At 36.4% G+C, this 26303-nt stretch overlaps 1 protein-coding gene and 1 long non-coding RNA gene across 9 annotated transcripts in view; one reads left to right on the plus strand and one right to left on the minus strand.

The window, feature by feature from the left end:
- Positions 1-16163, plus strand: part of SNX16 (sorting nexin 16) — a 40015-nt gene extending 23852 nt beyond the window's left edge. For all 7 annotated transcript variants that reach the window (XM_072804092.1, XM_072804094.1, XM_072804097.1 and 4 more), the window contains 4 exons: positions 1861-1930; positions 12459-12595; positions 13106-13225; positions 14108-16163. In XM_072804092.1, coding sequence (XP_072660193.1) covers positions 1861-1930; positions 12459-12595; positions 13106-13225; positions 14108-14204 — 424 coding nt within the window. In that variant the 3' untranslated portion in view covers positions 14205-16163. The remainder of the gene's footprint in view (positions 1-1860; positions 1931-12458; positions 12596-13105; positions 13226-14107) is intronic.
- LOC140620191 (uncharacterized) lies at positions 818-25299 on the minus strand. Of its 2 annotated transcripts, none has more exons than XR_012019955.1 (3): positions 24309-25299; positions 20030-20154; positions 818-2649 (listed from the first exon to the last, which is right to left on the minus strand). It is a non-coding gene; the product is annotated as an uncharacterized lncRNA (long non-coding RNA). The 2 variants fall into 2 exon arrangements; XR_012019954.1 differs by lacking the exon at positions 818-2649 and adding an exon at positions 18403-19943 and having other exon boundaries at positions 24309-25298.
- Between the last annotated feature and the right edge of the window lie 1004 nt (positions 25300-26303).

A 26303-nucleotide genomic window follows, 5' to 3' on the forward strand; every position in this document is an offset into this window, starting at 1 on the left:
CAGTAAAACTGCGGGGGGAATGTTGGCTCCGCATGTGCACAGACCATATGGGCATAGACCATATTAAGTACTCAATAAATTTTGTTACAGTATAGAAGAAAAGAACATACTAGTGTATTAGTATTGCTTTGGGGAAATACATTTTCAATATACTTTTAGGGTATCATGTGAAAGAAGACAGATTTGCCCTGAATGGCTCAAAAGCCGAACTAAGATTCATGAGTAAATGCTGCAGGGAGAAAAATCCCAGCACAGTGAAAAATAATTCCCTAGTTTTCAGTATTTTTCAAGTGTAGGATGGTTTATTCTAAGAGGTGGAACATTCCCTATTCCTGGGGGTGTTTAGGTATAGTCTTGGCTGAACACATGAAAAGGATAAAAAGCATACTGTGGATCACGTTTTTTAAAAAGCAGCTAGATCACATTTAAGGTCCTTTCTATTATTTCATGATTATGAATATTCAAGTGTTTTCTCAGTTTCCCTGAATCTGTTTTCTCTATTACCTGTATTGTCAAGATTTTATAGTCCACAAATCGCTCTTTTTTCTTTATGATCATCTGGATTAATTTCTTAATACCACTTCTCTATATTGATTCATATTATTTTTACTTTTTGAAAGATTTCATCATATATTTCTTTTGTCTCTTCATGACCATCCCCTGTCATCAACCCGTCTGACCCAATATGGACCCCAACATGCCGTTGCCTTCTCAGCATAGGTTGACATCTCCTTTATGCAGTACATCAAAAAATCATATTTTTATCCTTTTATACCTAAAAATTTTAAGTCTTCATATGTTTGTTTTAACATGCACACAAAGTTCCCTCTCAGTCCAAAATTCCTTTTAGAAAGGTATTTTTTTAAACAAGGAAGTTAAGTTTTTTTACCTTTTAACCTGTTTCTGGTAATTGTGAATACAACAACACCCTATTACAGTTGCCCCTTGAATAATACAGGTTTGAACTGCATGGATCCTCTTATACAAAGATTTTTTACAGCATAGTACTATATATGTATTTTCCTTATGATTTTCTTTATAACATTTCTCTAGCTTTATTGAAAAAATGCAGTATATAAGGTATAGTATATGTGTTAATTGACCATTAATATTACAGATAAGGCTTCCAGTCAACAGTAGGCTATTAGTAAAGTTTATTGAGAGTTAAAAGTTATATGCAGATTTTCAGCCGCACAAGGGGTTAGCACCCCTAACCCCTGTGTGAATGAAGGGTCAACTGTATTTCATTATTTTGAAATTTATGATAATTCAGAAATAAGTTGTTCAGTATTTTTTTTCCCTTAAACTCTTTAGGAAAAATAAGTAAATTACTGTAATAAACATGATTGTAAGAAAAATCTTTAACTTGTTTCAGTAAATACTTTTCAGTTACTTTAGAAGCATCTCCTGACAATGAAACAAAGTATAAATTAGAAATTGTATTTCTTCATAACAAGATGACATTTTTAGACTAGCGTAAATTAATATTTTTTAGAAGTAATACTATTTCTATTCATCATTTAAGTTGGTCTCCTATACCATTATTGTGGCTTATATTTTATGTCCTGCAGTTTTTATGTAGCATGAATTTATAATCTCTATTTATGTTCATAAGATTGTAGAAAACTGCTTTAAAATCTTAGTATCTTGTAGAAAACTGCTTTAAAATCTTAGTATCTTCTATAGATTTTATATTTATATTTGGCTGGTTGTGTAAAAACACATAAACCAGCTTACTGCTTTTGGTATATACTCAAAACCAACTTTCTTAAAACACTGTATAGCTTCAAAGTAACTGGCTTTTGCTGTCTTTTGTAAGGTTATTTGTACCCCAGCTTATTTTTTTTTTCCTTTGAAAAGCCTTGCAGTAAGAGAATTTCTTTGTCTGGATGATCCACCAGGTCCATTTGATAGCCTAGAAGAAAGCAGGGTAAGTGCTGTATTATATATCACATGGAAAGGGGAACAAATAATACAGTACAATAACTATATTGTTTCTTGAATGGAATAGCAAACAGCAAAGTATTAATTTTAGAGCATCATAGTTTTACACAGAAAGCTTCTAATGTTTGGGTCAAAGGTGTCTTTCATTGAAATACATGAACCTACTTCAGTGAAAAAATAAAAGTTCATACATGTCATGCCATTAATGGAGCTCTGAAATTAAATCTTGCTTTTTTTTTTCCTCCTTTTTTTACTAAAAAAAAATCATCAGGAAATTTATTTTACTACATTTAAAAATGCTATTTGGGGATCCCTGGGTGGCGCAGCGGTTTAGCGCCTGCCTTTGGCCCAGGGGGCGATCCTGGAGACCTGGGATCGAATCCCACATCGGGCTCCCAGTGCATGGAGCCTGCCTGCTTCTCCCTCTGCCTGTGTCTCTGCCTCTCTCTCTCTCTCTCTGATGTGACTATCATAAATAAATAAAAAAATTTAAAAAAAATAAAAATAAAAAAATAAAAAATAAAAATGCTATTTGTATGCTGAGTTTTCTTTCATCTAAATATCAAAGAACCTACAATTAAAATCAATTAAAACTTACCTTCAGAAGTAGAGGTTATTGTCTTGTTATCAGTTCAACTCTAGCCTGATGCTCCTCAAATTACGGTAATTGACGTGTTAGAGTGGCCTGTTTCTTAAAGCATTTGGCTAGATTCACAAAACAGATTTGGTTATAGTAGATTAGCTAGGATTTTATGCAAGTTTTTTTCCCCAGAATGTTCAATGGCATTTAAATGGAACAGATTTAATTGGTTGATTTGTACTGTTTTCAGTTAAACTGAATCTGTTCTTTGTATTAGAGTGAATGCCATAGCTTTTTGGAAGCAGCTTTATTGAAGTAAAATTTTCAACCATTAAATTAGCTCTTTGCTATTCCATTGTAAATGTACAATTTAATAAAATTCAGGGGATCCCTGGGTGGCTCAGCGGTTTAGCACCTGCCTTTGGCCCAGGGCACGATCCTGGAGACCCGGGATCGAGTCCCGCGTCGGGCTCCCGGCATGGAGCCTGCTTCTCCCTCTCCCTTTGCCTGTGTCTCTGCCTCTCTCTCTCTCTATGTCTATCATAAATAAATAAAATCTTAAAAAAAAAAAAAAAAATTCAGTAAATTTGTAGGACTGTGCCACCATCACCATAATTCCATTTTAGAAATTCCCATCACCTTGGAAAAAGTTCCTGCAAGCCATTTTGCAATCCATCCACACTCCCAGCTCCAGACAACTACTGATCTGCAAATTTGCCTTTTCTGGATATTTTATGTAAATAAAGTCATACTGTGTGTGTGTGTGTGTGTGTGTGTGTGTGTGTAATCAGTATTCAATATACATATTCTTTTACAGATACACTATGCATAACATATAGTATCCAGTATATAATCTCTACAGTCTCTTTGTTTAGCATCATGTTTTTGAGGGTCAACCGTATATAGCCTCTATGAAAATTTCATTACTTTTTATTGATGAATGGTTTTTCATTGTATGTATATACCACATTTTGTTTATCTAGTTGCCAGTTGTGGGACATTTGAATAGTTTCCAAATTTGTGCTATTTTGATTAATGCTGCTGTGAACAATCTCGTAGAAGCTTTGTGTAGACATTTGTTTTCATTTCTCTTGGATTAAACAAGAAATGGAACATTTGCTTATATGGCAAATTATGTTTAACTTTTTAAAGAAACTTCCAAACTGTTTTCTTTCTTTCTTTTTTTTTTTTTTTTTGCAAACTGTTTTCTAAAGCAACTATACCATTTTATATTCCCACCACTAGTATATGAGAGTTCCCGTTTATCCATGTCCTCATAAACATAATTTATCTGTCTTTTGGAGTATAGGCATTCTTATGGGTGTGTGGTAGTATTTTACTATAATTTTAATTTCCATTTCCCAAGTTTTTTATATTGGTCACTTTTTTTTAATATGTTGATCAACTTTTTCATGTTTTTTTTAGCCATTTATGTGTTTTCTTTGATGAATTGTCTAAGTCTTTTGTCCATTTTGTTTTTTTTTAGTTTGTTTGTTTTTTTTTTTTTTTTTTTTTTAGTTTGACTGTTTTATTGACTTGTAAGAATTCTTTATTTTGGATATAAGTCCTTTACCAGATATTTGATTTGCAAATATTTTCTCTTGATCTGTATGTATCTTTTCATTTTCTTAATTGTGTCTTTTAAAGTACTAATGTTTTTAATTTTAAAAAAGTTTATCACTTTTTTTATGGCTTATGCTTTTGGTATTGTATCTTTACCTAGGGGCACATGGCTGACTCACTCAGTAGAGCATCCAGCTCTTGATCTTGGGGTCATGAATTCAAGTTCCATGCTGGGCATGGAGCCTACTTTAAAAAAAAAAAAAAAAAAAAAAGGACACTCTACCTAACACAGGGTAGAAAAGAAAAGTTTTCTCCTTTTTTTTTTCTAGAAGTTTTATAGTTTTTAGCTCTTCAACTTAGTCTTTAATCCATCCTGACCTGATAGATATTTATAAGGTATGAGGTAAGGATCTTAAGTTCCTTACTTGTAGATATCTAATTTTGTCAGTACCATTTATTGTGTTGGCACCTTATCAAAAATCAAATAAACATAAAAGATTGGGTTTGTTTCTGGACTCTTAATTCTCTTCAATTGACCTAATTACCTATCTTTATGCCAATACCATGCAGTCTTGTTTATTGTTTATTACAGCTTTCTTATGGTTACTATTTATCTTTTTTCCTTTTTTTTTTTTTTTTTTTTTTTTTTGCTTTCAGTTTGTGAATTTCTAAGGTTTGTCACTTGTATAAAGCATATAGTTGGGTCTTGGTCTTTTGTTCAGTCTGACATCTTTACCTTTTATATCTGCCATTTTCCAGTTCATTTTCTATCTATCTCCTCTGTTTTGGTCCTCTTCCTCCTTTACTGCCTCCTTTACATAGTTTTAGTATGCCAGTTTGATTCCTCTGTAGAAATCTTTAGTTTTTTATTTTTTAGTGGTTGCTCTAGGTATTACAGTATGCATCCTAACACTACTTAAGAGTAATACTTAATTCCAGGGAATTATAAACTTAGCTCCAGTATATCTTTTTCCTCCCCTCCTTTGTGTTGCTATAATTACATATTTTTTTAAGTAAGCTCTAGGCCTAACATGGGGCTCAAACTCATGACCCTGAGATCAAGAGTCACGTGCTCTACCAACTGAGCCAGCCAGATATTAATATTATTACATATTTTAAATCTCTATGTCATAAACCCACTAATACAGTGTAATAATTATTTCTTTATACAATCTTTTCACTTATGAAGAAATTAAGAAAGAAATGAGGAAAATGTTATCAACTCTTTCATATTTATCGATATATTTACTATTTCTAAATGCCTCTTCATTTCTTCCTGTGGATTGGTGTTATCACATTCTTTCAGCTTCAAGGCCTTCCTTCCTTGAGTACCTTTTGTAAGGCAAATCTGATACCAACAAATTCTCAGTCTTTGTTCATCTGGGAACGTTCATTTGTGAAGGAGAATTTTACTGATTTTTTTTTTCTTTCATTACCATGTGTCATTCCTCTGTCTTCTGGCTTCCATTGTTTCTCATCAGAAGTCAACCTTTAATTATATTGTTCCCATGGACGTGATGAGTCATTCTGCCTTTGCTACTTTCAAGATATTTTTTGACTTTCAGCAGTCAAATTATGATATGTCAAGGTGTTTATCATAATTTGGCTTCATTGAACTTCTTGGATTTGGCAGATTAATGCTCTCCATCAGACTAAGGAAGCTGTTGGCCATTACTTCTTCAAATAATTTCTCAGTCCTTTTGCCTTTCTCCTTCTGAGATTCCTATTACAAACATACTTCACATAATACTATATGTTTCTGAAGTGCTGTTCATGTTTTTCAGTCATTTTTCCTGTTCTTCAGCTGAATAATTTCTTTTGGACTATCTTCAAGCTCACTCATTTTTCTGTCATTTTAAATCTGCTATTGAGCCTCTCTTGTTAATTTTTCATGTCAGCAAATGGGCTGATCAACTCTAGAATTTCTATTTGCTTTTATTATTAGTATTCTGTTTCTTAATTGAGTCTATACTATGTTAATTAATTACTATGGTTTTATAATCTCTGTATCTAGCAAGACAAGCTTTCCTTTCCTTGTTCTTCAAAATTGACTATTTGTTTCTCCATATGAATTGTAGAATCAACTTCTGAGTTTATGAAAGATCCTGGTTGTATTTTGTTTGGAATAATAATGCATTTACTGAAAAATTTTAAAGAGCAGTCATTATAGAATGGAATCTTCCTATCAATAGATCTTTGCTTTATTTAGGTCTTTTTTAGAAGTCTTCAATAAAGGTTGAATTTTTTCTTTAAACTTTTAGAGAAAGCAGTAGAATTTATTCTTTATGGGTTTTTTTAATCATAATTGGTATTTTATTATCTTCTAATTTATTACTATTATATTTTCTATATATTTTATATGTTACATATTTGGTGAGATCTCTCATTAGTTTGTGGATCCTTTTAGATTTTCTATATATATAAAATCATACCTTCTGAAATACTACCAGTTATGGTTTTTCCTTTTTAATTCTTAATACCTTTTATTCCACTTTCATATTTTTTGTGTGTATGCAAACTGGGATCTTTGCAGTTAAATAGAAGCAGTTATGGCAAACATCTTTTCCTTTCTTACTAACTTTTAATAATTCTGTATTTCACCATTGAATATGATGTTTCCTACAAGCTGTTGGAAGTTGTGGGTTGTATTTTTTTATGCCTTTGCTTTTGAGTTACAGAAGTTCTATTCTTAGTTTGCTAAAAGGTTGTGGTATGTGTATGTTATCAATGCTCTTGCTTCCATCTATAAAGATGATCATATGGGGTTTTTTAATAGATAGCATGGTAAATCACATTCATAGATTCTCAAATGATAAAACATTCATTTCTGAGGTTAACTCATTAATTCAGCATTTTTTTAAATTGCTGGATTTGAATTATAATGCATTTAGAATTTTTATGATATAATTTTCCTCTCTGCTATTGTCACTGGATCCGGCATCAGGATTATACCAATCTTATAAATGGAGAAATACTCTCTTTTTCTTTTCTCCAGAACCATTTGAATAAGATCAGTATTGTTTGTTCCTTGAGTATTCATTAGAACTCACCTGAAAAACAACCTGAGTCTGATATTTTCTTTAGTTTGTTTTGTAGTTTTATGGGTAGATTTTTTAGCAACTGATGGTTTCTTTTTTTTTTTTTTTTTTTTTTAAGATTGTATGTATTTATTCATGAGAGACACACAGAGAGAGGCAGAGGAAAAGCTGGCTTCCTGCAGGGAGCCGGATAACAGGATTCCATCCCAGGACCCTGGGATCACGCCCTGAGCCGAAGGCAGATGCTCAACCACTGAGCCACCCAAGTGTCCAAAAAACTCTTAATGTATCTATAATTACCAAAAGTAGTATACTAAATTTACTCGTTATGGTTGGTTATTGAAGTTTTTTTTTAATTCTGTAGTTGAAATATACTAGTGAATCATTCCTTTTATTATTAGATAGTGACCTTTTTGTGCCTAGTAATGTTTTCCACTTGAAACACATTGCTCTGAGATTAATAAACTGTACCTTTTGTGGGAGAGAAAGAGCAGATTTGCCTGTTGCCTGATAAGTATTTTTCTATCTTTATATTTAAAGTGTGTTTCTTGTCGGCATCATAGAGGTAGATTTTTGGGTTTGATGCAAACAGAAAAATCTGTTTTTAAACTGATGAGTTTATTGTGATATGTCCAGTAATTACCAATATATATGTATTTATTTCTGCCATTTTATTTTGTGCTTTTTATTTACCTTCCTTTTTCTTCTTTTCTTCCTTTAATATATTTAGTGAGTTTTCTCTCTTTCCTTTTTCCCTCTACTTTTGGCTTCTAAGCTCTGTATTCACTGTCTTTTATTTAATGGTCATATATTGTTCTCATCAAATAATTTAGAACCATTATTGTTTACAGCCTCCCCAAAGTGAGCCAAGCTTCCTTTGATTTACCTGCACGTTTACCACTTTGTTTCCTCACCATTCCAAGTTCTTTCATATCAGTCTTTCCACTGGGGCTCAAGTAACTGCTCTTAAAGTACATTGTTTAATAGTTCTTTCAGTGTTTGTGTGTTGGTTTAGGTCTTTAATGTCTGAATTTTTTTTAAATCTTGCTCTCATTTTTGAAGTATGATTTAATTGGGTCTAGAATTCTGCCTTGATAGTCATTCTTCTCAGTGCTTTGAGGTCTTTTCCATTGCCTTTGCTGTGAAACATCTATTCACAGTTCATTGTTGTCCCTTTCTAGTACACTGGTTTTTTTCTTACTAGTATTTTAGAAACCTTCTCTTTGATTTTAGCATTTGCAGCTTTACTGTCTTATTTGTGATTGGTGTTTACTTCGTCTTCCTTTTATTCTTCCCAAATCTGAAAATACTAGTATTTAATCAGTTCTAAAAATCTTTCTCCTGTTTTCTCACTGAGTATTGCTTCTCCACATTCTCTCTGGGTTTTCTTTTTTTTTTTTTAGGAACTCAATTTATAAATATGTGTGTTAGTTTCCTTTTCCTTCACATTGTCTGTCTCCATTTCCCTATGTGTCATTCTTCAATGAATAAATTCTGTAATTTTCTTAGTTCTAGCTTCTAGTTTACTATGTTGCATTCAGACAGGATTATTCTGTCTGATACATCCATTAAGATTTTAATAATATTGACTATACTTTTCATGTCTTGACATTCTATTCTTTTGTGTCAAGTATACCTGATATTTTTTAATAGTGGCTTTTAAAAAATACTTTAAAGTCATTATACATGTTCATATTTTATGGTTTTTATATAGTAATATGCTATCTGAAGTTTATGGAATTCTAATCCTTCTTTTCAGTGGATTTCCCAGTGGGTTTTGTAATTTGGGATTATAATTTTTTTCTTTTTTTTATTTAAGATTTTATTTATTTATTCATGAGAGACACAGAGAGAGAGAGAGAGAGGCAGAGACACAGGCAGAGGGAGAAGCAGGCTCCATGCAGGGAGCCTGATGTGAGACTCGATCCCGGGTCTCCAGGACCCCGGGCTGAAGGCGGTGCTAAACCGCTGAGCCACCCGGGCTGCCCTGGGATTATAAATTTACTTTGATTAGAACTTTGTCTCCAGGAAACCTGAACAGCCAGAGTTGAGGGTATATCCTTTGCTTGCTTCTGCAGAGATAACTTGAGTATCATTGATCCTGGACCTTTTTTTTTTTTTTTTTTTTTTGCTAATTTCTAACTAATTGTGATAGTATAAATTCAAACCAAAATCCACAGAAAGCACTGGCCCATGGTTATAGATTCTTCAGAGAAGACTCTGTTTCCCACCTAAAAGCCAAGATGAAACAGTCTTCTTTGATGCATTTTTATGTTGATGAATGAGTTTTGTTAATGGCTTGGCTCTTTAGAGTTCTTTATTCCTGAGTATCTCTCTCTCTCTCTCTCTCTCTCTCTTTTTTTTTTTTTTTTTTTTTTTAAATCACTAGCCTTAAAATGTGCCTGACTCATCTCTTGTCCCATCTTGGTGTTTAAAGTTCAAAGTTAACAAAAAGCTATGTCAGTGCACCTGCTGGTGGCACTTGTTTTCATTCCTCTTTGTTTTTGTTCTCTGTGATTCACCTCTGTTTCTTGCCCACATTTAAAATGTTGAGTTTTTAGCTAGATATTTTATAGCCAGAGGCCTTAGTTTGTCTGGTCACCCATGCTGTTATCAGTGGAAGTTATGTATGGTTCATTTCTTTTGTTTTTCTCTGTATTCCTACATTCTATTGGCATGATAGTTAAAAACTGTTTAGTTTTTCCATAATGTGCATATACCCAGATCTTTACATTTGGGAGTGTTTATAAGGTTCATCTTATGTCATTAGGTAAAAAAGCCACAGAATGAAATGTATTATATACGTCCATCTATATAAAGACAAATATTTGAGAAACTGAAAGTAATTCAGTTGGGTGGAACATGGGTTATGCAGAGGACCAGAGGAAAGGAAAAGTAAATACAGCAAGCTCTGAGGTTGGGGTAAAAGGCATATGTTACATCATAAGGTACTTCACTTGCCAAGGTAAGATATTTGGCCTTATTATTTAGGCAGTATTAAATCGTAGGTAACATGATAAGATCTGTTTTTAAGAAAGCCATCTCAGGGGATCCCTGGGTTCTCAGCGGTTTAGCACCTGCCATTGGCTCAGGGCCTGATCCTGGAGTGCCAGCATCAAGTCCCACATCGGGCTCCCTCCATGGAGCCTGCTTCTCCTTCTGCCTGTGTCTCTGCCTCTCTCTCTCTCCCTCTGTGTCTCTCATGAATAAATAAATAAAATCTTAAAAAAAAAAAAAAGAAAGAAAGAAAGAAAGAAAAAAGAAAGCCAGCTCAGATTGCAAAGTGAACATGCCTATTAGCTTACTGGTGTTATAGTTTGGTTAAGAACTGAAGACTATAGAAATGAGAACAAATGACAGAAACACTAGAGGCGTTGATGAGGCAGTGGGGGTGAGGAGAAGGGCAAGGTGGAAAGATAGTTATCTTTGGGCCATAGAAATTAGAGAAATGGAGTGATCGGAGATCCCTGCCTGGTGGCTTTGATAATGAGGCTGTATAATAGATTGCAAATGCTGTTTGACTTGCCATTGGCACATCTAATTGAAGAGGACCAGTAGATATATGAATGATGTCTATACACTAAGGAAAGTTGTTGGAGATTAACAACAACAAACCACATCGGAAGTTGATAGGATATGTAGAGATGAGAGCTGAAGTGTTCACAGTAAGTGCAGTTGCCCAGGGATGGCATATAGAACAAGAGAGTATATAACCAATGGCAAAACTTTGATGAATGCCCACATGCAAAGAACAAATAGAAAGCTGGGCAGCCCGGGTGGCTCAGCGGTTTAGCACCACCTTCAGCCCAGGGCCTGATCCTGGAGACCTGGGATCGAGTCCCACATCGGGCTCCCTGCATGGAGCCTGCTGCTCCCTCTGCCTATGTCTCTGCCTCTCTCTCTCTCTCTCTCTCTCTCTCTCTCTCTCTCTATCTCTCATGAATAAATAAATAAAATATTTTTTAAAAAATTAAAAAAGAAAGAAAGCTAAAAGCAACTGTCAAAGTTAACAGGTTGAACCAGAAAGTTTTATGGAGGCCAGTAAAATAGGATTCCATTAATTTTCTTTTAAAAATTAGGTCAATAGTGACAGTGAAGTCAAGAAAAAAACAATACTTTGGGTTTGATGATTAGAAAGTCATTGTTAGCCTTTGCCTGGGCGTAGTTAGTAGAGAAAAAGAGAGGGAAGCTCCTGCTTTAATGATTTTAGAAGTAAATGAGGGCTTAAATTTGGGTGATAAAAAACTTGTGGAAAAACTTTTGTTTTGAAAGGAAGGAGATGAGTTAGTAGCTAGAGACTCATGATTAAGAGGGAGATGAAGATGATTTTTTTTTTTATGGCGAAATTTTTAGGATTTACTTAATCAACTTCAGTCAAGTTTATTAACTAAATTTTGGGTCCAGGGGAAGGGGAAAGGTTGAAAAATTAGGAGGAAGTGTATCTTCCAGAGGAGGTAGGGTAGAAAGGTAACTTGAAGAATCATGTTCTTGAGGAAAAGAAAAGGAAGCAAATGTAGTTGGGATTCAGGGAGTCAGTGGGATTCTTGTTTTTTGTTTTCTTGTATAGGAATCAAGATCATCTGCTGGGTTTGGAATCAGCGATAGTAACACATTTTAGACTTGCCAGGGGTGAAGGTTTAAAACAGTCACAGAGAAGACATGACAAAGAGTGATAGATAAATGGGAATAGTTAAAAGAATTGATCAGCAACACTGGAAGCCTCAGGATAAGTCACCCACATTTTTTCATGACATTTTTTATGGTTGTATGATTTTGTTTGTCCTAATCTTTATTTCAGCAGTGTTTAGTATCCTGGGTATGAAGGAGACAATGAAGGTTTTGAATGAAGATGGAAAAAAAAGCAAAAAGATAGCAATGTTGAAAAAAACTTGGCATTATTTAGGTACTATAGAGGAGATTGTTAAAATAGTATCGCTCTGAGCTAATACAAATCAATAGCCACAATTTTTCAAAACGTATGTTCATGTAGGACTGGGCAAAACTAGATGAAGGAGAATATAAACTTAAACAGTAGTTATTGGTTATTTTTTCCCCCAATTCTATGCTAGTGGGTTATCACATATTCATTTCAAGCACCGTGGCTTTCTGCTTAAAATTCTCAAGAAAGGGGATTTGTAGTTAAAAGTCCTGCAGGTAGGTTGGGACCTAGTGTCAAGATAGAAGAGACCAAAAAAGATGAGGGAAGAGAACAGATTGTTTGGGCTGCACACATATTATTTTGATTATGTCCTTTGACTCTTCAAATAAATGCTCTTGAGGAAGATACTGTAAAAGTAATTAATTTTATTTTTTCTGCATTTTTTGTTTTTAAGGCTTTCTGTGAAACTTTAGAAGAGACAAACTACCGTTTTCAAAAAGAACTACTTGAAAAACAAAAAGAGGTGGAATCACTGAAGAAACTGCTGAATGAAAAGCAACTTCATATAGAAACTCTAGAAAACAGAATCAGGTGTATTGTGATACTTGCATTTTTAGCCTATTCATTCAACTCTTCATACTCTGGGCTAAATGTCTTTTGTATTTTAATATGATTTAGAAAATTCTGATTCCAGAAGTCTTAGACTTTTGATGTACTTTCTTATAGATTAGGAAAATTGCCTTTTGATAATTTACTTAGAAGGCTGACCATTTAAAGGATGGGAAACATCAGAAATAGAAGCCTATAGCTGTTCAAAATAAACATTATTCATTTTAACCTATTTAAATACTACCTTTGTTTCTAGTCATATTTTCACATATGAAAGTTGTAGTTTGCATTCTTGTCAGCATATATTGAATTGATGTTAAAATCATTTTACATTAATCCTAAGTACTAATTTCTCTGTTGACTCCCAGAGTCAGCAATTTATTAGCCACATTAAGAAAAGCTGAAGACTACTAAAGCTACATGTACTTACAAAAATAAACCAATATATACCTTATTTCTAGAAAATAACTTGTTGCTATAATTTGCTTTTAGGACCTTGTCTTTAGAACCTGAAGAATCACTACACGTGTCAGAAACAAAAGGTGAACACATCCCAAAGGTGGAGTCTTCCACATTTGAGGTTGATCAAGATGTTTTGCATGAAGAATCTGGGTAAATAATATTTAGTTTATTATAGCTTGATCATCTAAATAATTAGAAATAGTCAATGATACTCCATAGAGTTTTTTTTTTTTTTTTTAATGAACTCAGTGATATTGTAAAAGAGAAGGACTATAGACCTCCTAGACTGTCTCTAAAAATGAGTCTCTGGCATCTAGGCTGTAAATATTATTACTTTGAAGATATGTCTAAATTAACTATTCAGTTAATTAATAAAGTTTGTAAAGTTTGACAAATTAATATCCTTCAGTCTTTTTCCATTCAAAAAGTGGGATACCATAATAGCAACCAGCCGGCCTACCTAACAGAAATGATGAAAAGATAGTATATTTGAAAGGACATAGAATATTTATTACTTATAAGTTCAAAGTCATCATTAATACTTTAGTGATAGTTAAACTGTAATTATGAAAACAAATTTTATGTGGGCACAGGTCATTATAAACTGGACTTTTATTGATAAATGGTAGTTGAGAGAGCTGAAAGAGTTAAAACTATATCTCCAAAGGTGGTGTCTGGTACTGACAACTTAAAAATATTAAATTTCTGATCAAATATTTAAATATTTCTTTCCATTAAATATTTTTCTTTTTTTTTTTTTAATTTATTAATGAGAGACACAGAGAGAGAGAGAGGCAGAGGGAAGAGCAGGCTCCATGCAGGGAGCCTGACGTGGGACTCGATCGATCCTAGGTCTCCAGGATCAGGCCCTGGGCTGAAGGTGGCACTACACTGCTGAGCCACCTGGGCTGCCCCCATTAAATATTTTTCCATTAATATTTAAATATTCTCTACATTAGATGAAAAAAAAATTAAGGTAATAATGAAATGAAATATCTAATGTCTTCATTGTCATGTTTCTCTTTTTTGCAGAGCTGATGATAAGCCATGCTTAAGTTTTAGTGAACCTGAAAATTCTGTATCAGACATAGAAGTAGCAGAAGTGGCATATAATGGAGAAGAAGACTAATACATGACAAGCAGTTCCTTCCATTTATATGTTTCAGCAAATTTAGAATATTTAAAATGAAAAAAAGACTGAAGCATTTCCAGAAAACAAAGATTGCACATGTATAAAGTTTACATAAAGAAAAGTTTTTTAAGTTATCGGGATAGGAAATGTATTCACTGCTGCTTTAAATTGTCTTTTATCCAACCTTTGTATTTAATACACTAAAAAAAAAAAAATCTAGTTAGAGTTGTTATCAAGATTGACATTCTTAAATAATGTGCGTAAATTATTTTGGTATTTTGCCAATATGTTGCTCCAGACCAATGTCTGCTTGTGTACTCGTGTGTGTGTGTGTGTGTGTGTGTGTGTGTGTGTTTGTATTTAAAATGCCAATTATATCAGTTACATGGACATTAATTGCATGTTGCTACCTGGTTGATATATATACTGCTTTATATCTCTGACATGATATATTTTCATTAGTTTAAATCAGCAGTAAAGACAAATTAAGTTTTAAATATTGACGCGTTTACCATCTCTAAATAAAAATTGCCTGTTTGCAATGTTATTGTATTTAAAAAGAAGAAAACTTTCTAATACCAAAGGAAAACTATTTGAAAGACCTATAGTAACATATAATAACATAGCTAAAGTGATAAAATAGCCTTGATTTTAAAAGCTAATTCAGTATCAGAATACCATAATAGGTGTCCTAGTTTATTATAATATGTTCTACTTGTTTATTTATTATCTTTATCTTAAACCTCTACCTGTAGAATCAGTGAGTTTTCCTCTTTCAGAATACTACCTCTTTTTGCTAATCAAGGTATACTCTTTTGGAAATATAGATTCTAAGCAAATAAGGAGTTATATAAAAAAAATAGAGAATAAAAAGCCATATATACTATAATGTTCCTAGCTACATTGACTCCTGGGATTGCATTTATATGTCTCTATATGTGAATATGTTGCTCTAATGTATTAAGGCTGATTTTCCTTTTAATATATTTAGCCAAGTGATGCACTTTATGATAATTAAACTCTTTTGTGCCAAGTTTAATTGGTAAATTTCTTTAGTAAATGGAGTTAGGAAAAAGAATTATGTAGTGCCTTCACTATTTCACTTTTTACAGCAGTCTGCTAGGGTCTATGAGTCAGCTTTATGAAAAAAAGATTTGCTTATAGTTCTTGAAAGTGCCTTGTTTCATTTTTACACTATGAAGTTACTCGTTTACTTTCTATTTCCACTGCTTTGCAAATTGCTGTTAATAAGTGTTGTAATTGTGCTAGCATTTTGAAATCCCAGTTGGTGTATTGAACTGCATGTGCTTTCTAAAAGGTGTGGGAAACTTACTGGGGAAGCAGAATTACAATCTCCAGTTTTGTTTTCTTTACTATCTAAAAGTTTATCAGTATCTTGATGTACACATTAAAATACGGTTTTTAAAAATTCTACTTATGTAGACTTAAGTGGTCAAGTGGCTGTTGTTAACTTTTGATCTGAAACAGAGGCTGCTTCTTACCAAAGTTCAAAAAAATTTAAAAGCCTTTGTCAAAATGCACAAATATGTTCTGTCCCAGAGTATTTTCCACAAAGTATACTAGAAATGTGTTTACTATCCTGGGAGAGAGAAAGAATATAATAAACTATTTATTCATTTCAAAATATCCTAGGCTTGAAAAGGTTTAAAAAGAACAATCCTTTAAATTAGTATCATTTTTTAGTGTAATGACAAGATGATCTTTGCTAAATTCCAGATATTCACGTGCTACATACATGTCTGTTTTAAAGTGAACCATACACTTTCAAAATCTGGCCTTTCGGGAGATTGTATGTAAAGTTTTGGATGGGTGAAGAAAAACTCTTGTTAATTAATAAAACCACTATTTATATTTAGAATTTACTTTTTTTACTTTTATGATGCATTTTATTCCCAGTATTATATTCACTTAATAAATTATTTTTTCAGTACAGCAGTAGCTGTGTTGTTTAGATCTTGAATACAATTTTCCCCTTCAATTTCAATGTCCTATTACAAATTATTGTAAATTTAATTATACTTAACTGCTGCATTTCACAGATGTGGAATGAGTTTATGATATATTTTTAAGTTTACACTTTATATTACTGATCATTTTAAGTCTTTGTGACTAGGTGCACACTTCAAATGTAACAGCCAATATTAATTAAAAAATGAACATAATTCAAACAGGAAACACTTCTGTAAATAATCTTTTAACCTTTTAAAAATTAAGTTCATGTATGGGTAGCAAAAACATAAACCAGCATTTTAAAATGTGCTTTAATTTGTCTACGATTCTGAGAGTAAATATTTAATCTATGTAGTCTACTTCAACTATGTGTGATATTAGAAGGGAACAGTGGCTTTAGGTCTAAAAATAATTTGTCTAGTTTGAAATATGTTTTGTTACTTACAGGAATAGAGGAGTTTGGGGATTATGTTACAAATAAGTGTGGATTCCCAACTAGTAAAGAGAGGAATCTAAATTGTATCCTCTGGGAAATTTTCAGAAAGCTACATATTTGATCCACATTTTAATTCTTCCAAAAGATAATAGAATTATTTTTACTGCATTGCACTTCTGTGCTATTAGCTTCTACTAGCAAAACAATCATCAGAATTTGTATTTTCAACATGTGTTCTTAAGGCTAATATCTGCCATTCCACACAGTGTACCCTTTATGAGGACTCACAAGAGAAGATTCTCTTAAATCTCAGCAGTAAAACCTGTGCTTTTCTTGAGAATTGATTTTGTTTTTATCTTAAAGACTGTATTACTGTCTTTCTCTTTTTTTATTTGTTTTTTGGGCAGCCTTAAGCGAAATTGTAGCTCACCTGTAGCTACCATATAGAACCTTAGGAGTTGTGCTTTTGTGTAGTAAACATAGCTTTATTTTTCTTATTTTCTCAACCCCAGTTTTCCTCCCTATTTGAGGTCTCCAATTAGAAACAGATGTACTTTGTTCTGATAAAGTGTCAGATTTGAATGATATTTTAGACTACATTAGGTAAGAACTTGTCATAGCCTGTACTAACACAATTACTGCACCATTAAGGATGGCAGTAATTACACAAAACTAAATTATTCTTCCCTTTAAAAGATGTTCTTAAGTAAGGATTAGTGAATGGAATGCAAATTTAGAAATGCTAGCTAGTAGTAAGCTATAGGTAGGTTCTTGGTCAAGACACAATATTTATAAACTCAGACTATGGTTTTAACCATAGCCTCAAATTAGAAGACCACCTTTGCCACTTCCTTGTGTATCATTGACAGAAAAGTAGAATAGTGTTATTAGCTCCACACAAAACAGTAATAAAAATACAGCTAATGTATACTCAATATAAAGTTGTGTTTTATTGTAATAGATTACAGATAAGACTTGGTATAGACTTTGCCCTAATGGAATATTTGCAACCTAGCTAACTATAATCAAAGAAATATTAGATGCTGGCTAACGTTCTTTGATATGAAATGTAAAGCCTACCTTGGGGGTGATTAAGCCCATATTTGAACAATTATTTCTTAGAATTAGCTCATCTACCAGTCCAGTATAGCAAAATACCATTCATTGACTAACCTAAAGATTCTTTGCCCCCTCCAAAATAGGAATGGGATAAACTAAATAGTTTTTTCAGCTCCCCTTGCAACTAGGTTTGAGCCTGTGACATGATTATGGCCAGTGAGATGGATGAAAGTATGCCAGTAGCTTCTGGGAAATGACTGTAAGAAGGTAAGTATGCTGCTAATGCAGCCTCACGCCACCCCCCACCTTTTGACCTCAGTAATGTGCAGAGGTACTGCAAATATGAGGTGTGAGGATATGAGGGAAGAGTAGGGGAATTACAGAGACTTTAGCCACCTGTGAAACCACTAAAAATGTTTTTTTCGTTAATTGTACCAAAATAAAATCTGTGTTTAGTTTGAATTACAGGTTTAACCTTAGAGGGTAAAAGGCTCTTTAAACAAAAAGATTTTTCTTCTTGTGATGCTATTGTATATTTTGTTAGTAAAGAAAAATAATTAAAAGAACCTTTTTTTCTTGAAAGCTAAAAGAAAAACATCTATTAGACATCAAAGATAGCTTACTTCTGAGGCTCCTTTTAGCAAATCAAATATGAAAGAGAAAATCTATTGTTCTACATATATGTAGTCGTCCGCTCGGGCAGCTGTAACAAAATACCCACAGAATGGATGACTTTACCAAAAAGAAATTTATTTTCTCACGGTTCTGGGGCTGAATGCCAAGATCAGGGTGCCAGCAGAGTTGGTGTCTGGGGAGGACACTCTGAGTTACAGAGAATAAGCTCTCTTGTCTCACATAAAGACATTGGTCATGTTGGATCGGGACCCCACCCTTAGGATCCCATTTAACCTTAACTTCCTTAGAAAGGGCCCCATTTCCAAATATGGTCACTAGAGGAGGGTTAGAGCTTCAACATATGAATTTGAGAGGGGCACAAACATTCAGTATGTAACAGTACAGGATGGATGTAACATCATTTAAGTGCTTACAAAGATATTTCTCAGTTCAAGAGGTTAAAGACCATTCATTTGTCCATTGAACAAATATTGACCATCTAACCATGTACATAGATAGAACCAGCTCTGGATTATAAAAAGTGTTAAGCACATGAATCCCCTCAAGGATTTCAGACCAATACAGCTTTTTATACAGGCTCATGGGTACGTTGTGCTGCAGTGTGGTAAGTGTGCTGGTAATTGTGGTATTCATGTTGAATCATGGGGTGAGAAAGCTGGAAAAGAGAGCAGGTATTTCCCAGCAGTAGAAATGTAGAGCTTTAGCTGCTGCCTCCAAGTGAAAGGGCATGCCAAGCAGAAGAGTCCGCTTCGGCCTGTGCAAGTGGCAAGGATCATAGCATCCCTAGTTCTTCCCTCATCCAATATATCAATTCTCGCTCCAAAGTAGATTCCCACTTCCCTGATGTGATCGGTCAAAGAGGGACACGCAAATCACACTACGTACCTTAAACATTTTATTTTGACTTACTGCATGTATTTTCATTTGCCGAAGTTCAAATAGAGGTGCAAAGCCTTTCTTTGGTACGGTTTTACTAATGGGCACTTCTGGTTTTCTCCCTCGCTAAGCCATACCCCTAAAGCATTTGCTGATTCCTAGCTTTAGTTTCTGTAGCATGAAGGTATAAGATGTGTACAAAGGAATCTTTGGTAGAAAGCACAATTTTTACCATTTTTTTTTCAATCCTGTGCCTGCTATCTTGCCTATACTTTTACTGTCTTTCCAAACTGACCTAGTTTTACCTACAAATGATCATTTGTTCTCAGATTTCATTGTTTTCATATATATTAATAACCTTATTTAAAATTTAATTTTAGGGGTGCCTGGGTGGCTCAGTCAGTTAAGCGTCTGCCTTTGGCTCAGGTCATGATCTCAAGGTCCTGGGATCAAGCCCCATGTCAGGCTCCCTGCTCAGCAAGGAGTCTGCATATCCCTCTCCCCCTGCCCTTTCCCCTGCTTGTGCATACACTCTCTCTTCCTCCTAAATAAATAAATAAAACCTTTAAAAAAACGAAATTTAACTTAATTTTCAATACAGCTAGTCTACACAAATTTGAAAGCAAACTGATGCTTGGAAATCACACAGCTCTCTTGGAAGGAAAGAACAGTGTGCAGGTACTCTAAGAAGAAACCAACTAGCCACAAGCATTCAGGGTGTCCTGGGTGTCAGCAAATTTTATACAGAAGATGCAGAACTGGAAAAAAAAAAAAAAGATGCAGAACTTTGGCAGGTCAATTATGAATTCTAAGACTGGTGTCGGGGGTCAAGGGGATAAGTTACCTTATACGTTGAGCCCATCCAGTTCTCCTTATCTTCATGCCTTCCCTTTGGTCCAAATCACTAAGATCTCCCTGCTTCCGCCTTCACCCCACTACGATTCAGTCTCCCGTGGCAGCCATGGTTTTCTTTTTGAAAAACATAAATCACAGCATGTTTTTTTCTCTACTTAAAAACTTGTAAAGGTTTCTCATCATGTTTAATGTTACAACATTAAGACTTCTTTATATGACCTCCAAATATGATTTCACTCTGCCTTTACTCTCCTTAATGGTAGCGCACATGCCCCATTTTCTGATCCTTGAGTCTATTATGGTCTTCTTCCTCCTACCCTGGCCATATCCCCTGCCTACAATGCTACTCACAGAATCCTGTCAGGCTCTCCTCTTAAATCATAGGTTAAATGTTACCTCTGCAGGCAACCTAAAATAGTACTTAAAACTGTCATCTCCATCTTAGATTTCTATCTCTTTTTTTTTCCTAAGATTTTATTTTTTTTTAAGATTTTATTTATTTATTCATGATAGACATAGAGAGAGAGAGGCAGAGACACAGGCAGAGGGAGAAGCAGGCTCCATGCCGGGAGCCCGACATAGAACTCGATCCCGGGTCTCCAGGATCGGGCCCTGGGCCAAAGGCAGGCGCTAAACCGCTGAGCCATCCAGGGATCCCTAAGATTTTATTTTAGAGATAAGGAGAGCACAAGCAGGGAGAGAAGAGAGAGGGGGAATTCTTTAGGGAAAGAATCCCAAGCAGACTGTGCAACTGAGCACACAGTCCCAGGTGGGGCTCGGTCTCACCACTCTGAGATCATGACCTGCAATGAAACCAAGAGTTGGTCGCTTAACTGACTGAGCCATCCAGGTGCTCTTTAGGTTTCTTATTTACTTTTTTATTGTCTGTTTCACCTGTCTACCTCACAGTGCTTCCCCTAAAAACTTTGTCTTTCTTTCCTCTAATCCTTCCTCTTGCCCATCACCACTAAGCTTAGGAGAAGATCGGGCACATAGTAAGTGCTCAAAAATATTTATTAGATGATTAAGATAAAGGCCTAAATTAGGGAAATAATAGAGGTATGTGAAATAAAATTGAGTCTTGGGAATTAATACTTTGGGTAGATTGATAGGCTACTAACTAAGGAAGAGAGAGATGACAATGAGATTCAGGGAGTCAGGCGGTAGATTCAGTTTGGGACATGCTGGATTTGAAATACTATAGGAAATCCAAGTGGAGGTCTCCAGGAGGCAGTTGGATACAATCACCCAGAAATCAGGGCAAAGGTCTGCCTTAAGGAATTCAAATCAGGTTAATTAGGAGAAACCGTCTTGTTCTTCATATCCCTTGTCATAATACAGTGGTCAAAAACCTATTAGGGACTTATATGTTAGCAATACTGAAATGAAGAAGACCAACAATGCATGACTTCATGTGTACTATGGTGACAGGTGTCATGGAAATAAGTCTGATGGGCTCAGCGGTCTCATTCAGTTCATTTGTTTTTCATTCCATAAGTAATTTGTTATCAGAGAAGAGTATGTTTTTCTTTTTCCTGTAGAGGAGATACAATAATAGCACAATATCACAAAGTTTGTCTTTTTGTGTTTTAATTTTTAATATTTAAAGCAAAGTTTAAGAAAAAGAAGAAATCCAGATAGAGAATAGAAAGGTTAGTAATCAAATAAATATAATTGCAATATAGTATTTTCACTAGAGGATGGAGAAATGAATTCTGCATTGTTGGTGGGAGTGTGAATGAGTTTAAGAATAATTTTGGGGGCAGTTGGTATGTTCATAGCCTTCAGCCTAGCAATTAAATTTCTAGGAACTTAAACTAAAAAAATATATGCAACGTGTAAACCTCTGCCCAAAGGATGTGCATCACATTTACCACAGACACTTCAACCAAAGTTTCTAGTATTAAAGGAATTTGTTAAATATTTATGGCATATAAAAAAGTAGGCTCTTTATTCAATAAAGTGATGTTGCAAAGATTTAAAGATGTTCATGATACACCACTAATTGAAGGAAGCAGGTTATAAAACAGTATGATCTCACTTTTACAAGCAAAAAGTTACACATTTATGCAGTTGTACACAGAAACAATACATACAGTAAATTAATAGTCATGGTTACCTACTTGATAGAATTATGAAGGAATTTTATTCTATTTCCATGAATCAATTGTCTACAACAAATGTGCAAATAATTTTTAAAATTATTTCTAAACTAATAATAATATGTGTCTTGCCCTACCATCTATTCTCTGTTTTACTCATGGCAAATTCCTCAACCTCTGTCTCCTGAAACAAAAAGATAATGCCATCCAAACTACATTGTTGTGGCCTAAATGGAGTAGGAAAATGCTAGTCCCAGTCTATCACATAGGAGGCAGTCATAAATGAGCAGAAGCTGACATCCAGCCTCCCACCCTAAATACTATTATCGTTGGCCATTCAGGAATCCATCTGTAAACCTAAAATACTGTGGAAATCATTTATTAAAATGACTGGTGGGCAGAAGGAATTCATTGGCCATGTTATTCCATCATCTACACTATATTTTATTTATTTTTTAAGGATTTATTTATTTGCAGGGGGAGGGGCAGAAGGAAAGTGACTCTCAAGCAGACCCCCCCCGACCACCACCACCGAGTGCAGAGCCCAGTGCAGGATCAATCCCACGACCCATGAAATCATAATGTGAGCCAAAACTAAGGGTTGGATGCTCAACCAACTGAGCCACCCAAGGGCCCCATACTCTATATTTTAAATTTTGAAGACTCGAATAGGCTTTATCTGGTTTACAAATGGTTTATATTCTAACCACGTGTCCAAGTGCTGCATTTGATAAATGGAAACTTAGCAAACTCAAAACGCCCTTTTAATCTATATAATATCCTGGAAATGTGTATAATATTTGCAATGGGACAAAATGGTTTTGAACTGGTAATTGAATGATAATGTAATATCATATTTACCTAGACACGTGGGGCTTGAGGAAAGCAGTTTAATTAGTGATGAAAGGTAAGTGGAGATTTCTCTAAAGAATCTAATGGGAGATTTCAAAGTGAGCCGGGCCAAATAGAGATGATGCAGTTTTGAAGTCTGCTGAAAAATGACAAGCCTGACTACCTCCATTAAATAGGCCAACAAGCAATGCAGAAGATTTACACCATAAGGACACAGGTGAGCAAACAGATGGCTCCCCCAGTTCCTTATGAAAGCCACCCTCGCATGTGGTGGTTCATGCAGCTCACACGGGGTGATTAAGTGTACCAGGTCACAGGAGCAAAGGACGCACTGGCCTCCTGCACCCCCTAAGCCATTAGGCTGAAGTGAGACCATGTGAAGGTCTAACTAATGCCATATAAGGAAATTCCTTGCAGTTCCAAAATACCTGGCAATTCTGTTTTTTAAGTTTCTTCTTGCGTGTACCAGGACAAATCCTGGCCTGCCTGGCCCCGGCTCATAAGGTGGCTGGCAATGAATTTCTTTGTTAGGCATAAGCCTATCAATCAAGAGCTCTAAGCTTATTTATGCTTACTAATCAAAATGAGGTATGTTTTTGCTTAAAACAGAATAACGTTTTTACTGGGGTAACTAGACAGGGGTTAGAAGACAGAGGAAGAAGTGAGAGTGGGCCCAGAGTCAGAATAATTAAGTATACATGGTAAAAGAAGACAAAGCAACAAGACCCTGTGGGTAAAGAAAGATGACCAGAGGAGTCTATGGTGGGTAAACCGAGGCAGACAAAGGCCACCAGGCAGTTAGTCTGGGAGGTCCATAATTTGGTACATCTACCCTTCAGATACTCAATGATTAAATTTAATTGTATCTTGGAGAAGTTGATTTTATAACACGTGAACATCATCATGTTCAAAATAAGACTTTTGCTGTATGTAGCAAAAGAGAAATAAATTCAGGAACATTTCATTTTTTTTTAGCGAGATAATGCATGAATGCCTCAATTAAAGTTGATATAGCTTCCATAGATATATATTTACAATACCTTCCCCCAAATATTTTTTTAAATCCGTTGGGTTTTACTTTTCTGAGCATTTCATATCTACAAAACGATTCCTAATTTTCTCCAGTTCTTGGAGCCCCAGAACTCTCCGAGTTCACCTGCCTCTTCTTCCAATCCCAGTTAAGAACACACCTTAAAATTGAACAGACCCATGTTTGACTTTTGGTTCTGCCTCTTACCAGGTGGGGCAAATTATTTTGCTTCTCTGAGCCTCAGTGCTCATATACAATGAAGATAATAATAGTGCTCTGCTCACCGGTTTGGTCTGCTGAGACTGTGTGAAAACAGGTGTCAGGTGCTCAGAAACATTGTAGGCATTGCGCTCAGCTACCCAACACTCCATCCGCCTGTATACATTCAGGCATTCAGTCAGCAAGCACTGCTGGCCATCTACTGCGTGGGAGGGCACGTGCTTGACATGTGCTGCAACAAACTCAGCCATCCATGACCCAGATCTTTGTGTGACATTCCTCCTGGGTGCCCAGGACGTTAGACCCAAGGCATCTGCTACATTCCTCCAGCAGAGTACTTACTACTTACGGTCGTACTCATTTAAGTGCATCCACCACATAGACTCCAAGCAGCCCTTGACTGCTTATGTCATAGTGGGGGTGTACCCATGCCAGGGGCTCAATAGATTTGTTGCACATGCATGGGTTGCGACCAACCCTTGGAAATAACATTTTAAAACAAGGTGTTTGGAACCTGTAGCCCTCCGTCAATTAATACTTCCTAAAGTACTCACAAGTGGTATAGACCCAGGGGTCCTGTTCTAACTCGGAGTACATTAGAAATCAGCCGGCCCACACAGCCTCGAGCACAAGGCCCCTTCATAGGAAGTCTGCTGAGCCCATAGAAGCAGCAGGATCAGGAAAGCTTTCACTGTAGGGTAGCAGTTTGCAGACAGACTCCACGCGAATCCTAGAACCCTGAAGCCTGAAAGCTGCTCAAGTCTTCTGCTCCAAACCTCTCATTTTGCAGATGAAACCTCAAACCGGAAAAATTACATGAGGGCAGTAAGCAAGTGGTGGAGGGTCATGGAAAAAATAAAAAAAAATAAAAATAAAAAGATCTCTTGGGCCCCCAGCCCAGTGCTTCTCTTCCCTGTGCTTGGTTATCTTCAAGCCCTCGGGGTGATGGTTCGGAGTCGCTACCTGCGAATCCTTCTTCTCCACGGCCGGGGAAGGGAGGGAGGGTTCTCTATTTTGCCCCTGATGCCAGCTTCCAGGCCTACCCACTGGGCTCAGGTGGTGAGGGAGGCTCATGAGCCCGCCTGCACCCCGACGGCCAGGATGAGGGACGGGCGAGCCGAGCCCCGCTGCATGCACCCACCCACCCGTCTGAGGGCCTTGCAAGCCGCTGCCCGTCCCAGGGCCTGGAACCTCCCCAGGAAGAACTAACCGATGCTCCGAGTCCCTGGAAATGCGACCCCCCGGGTCCCCGCTATAAGTGCAGTCCGTCTTCCCGCTGCCTCCAACAGCCGGGGCAGCGCCCTCCGAGGCTGCAGGCGCCTGCTGGTCGCTGCTGGCCCGGGAGCTGCTCTGCTGTGCGCGCGGCTGAGCGAGGCCGCTGCGTCCTGCGGGGGCCCCGGGAAACCCAGGCTCCGGCGAGGCCCACGCGGGCGCCTGCAGCTCTGCGAGATGCGCCGGGGGTGCCATCACGCAGAAGCGGGGATCTGAAGCCGCACGGCCTGTCGCTTGCCGAGTTCGCAAAGAACCGTCGTCAATCTAAGTCTCGGAGAACAGGACCCGAGCTGCTCTGGGTGCCCCGCGCACGCGGCGGCCCGGGCGCTTCTCGGCGGGTGCGGGGCGCCCCCTGGCGGCGAGGACGCGCGGCCGCGCTCGGCGGAGTCGGCGGAGGGCCGAGCCCCCGAGCCCCCCACACCCCCCTCCCCGCCCAGCCTCAGCCCCGTCACTCGGGGGCCGGGGGTGGGGGGGCTCCGGCCGCCGGCTCTCATCCTGCCCGATCCGCTCCTATGTCATTCCCCATCCAGCCCTCTTCCTCCTGGACTTCATACTTGGCCCTCGCCTTTCCCATTTTTATATCTGAGATGCTAAAAAGTCATTCTCACCCATTTTTTAATTTAATTTTTTTTCAAAGATTTTATTTATTTATGCATGAGAGACAGAGTGGGGGAGGGGCAGAGACACAGGCAGAGGGAGAAGCAGGCTCCATGCAGGGAGCCCGACCTGGGACTCTGGGTCTCCAGGGTCACGCCCTGGGGTGAAGGCAGGTGCTCAACCGCTGGGCC

This window comes from Canis lupus, chromosome 28 (genome assembly GCF_048164855.1).
Source record: "Canis lupus baileyi chromosome 28, mCanLup2.hap1, whole genome shotgun sequence".
Taxonomy (NCBI): domain Eukaryota; kingdom Metazoa; phylum Chordata; class Mammalia; order Carnivora; family Canidae; genus Canis; species Canis lupus.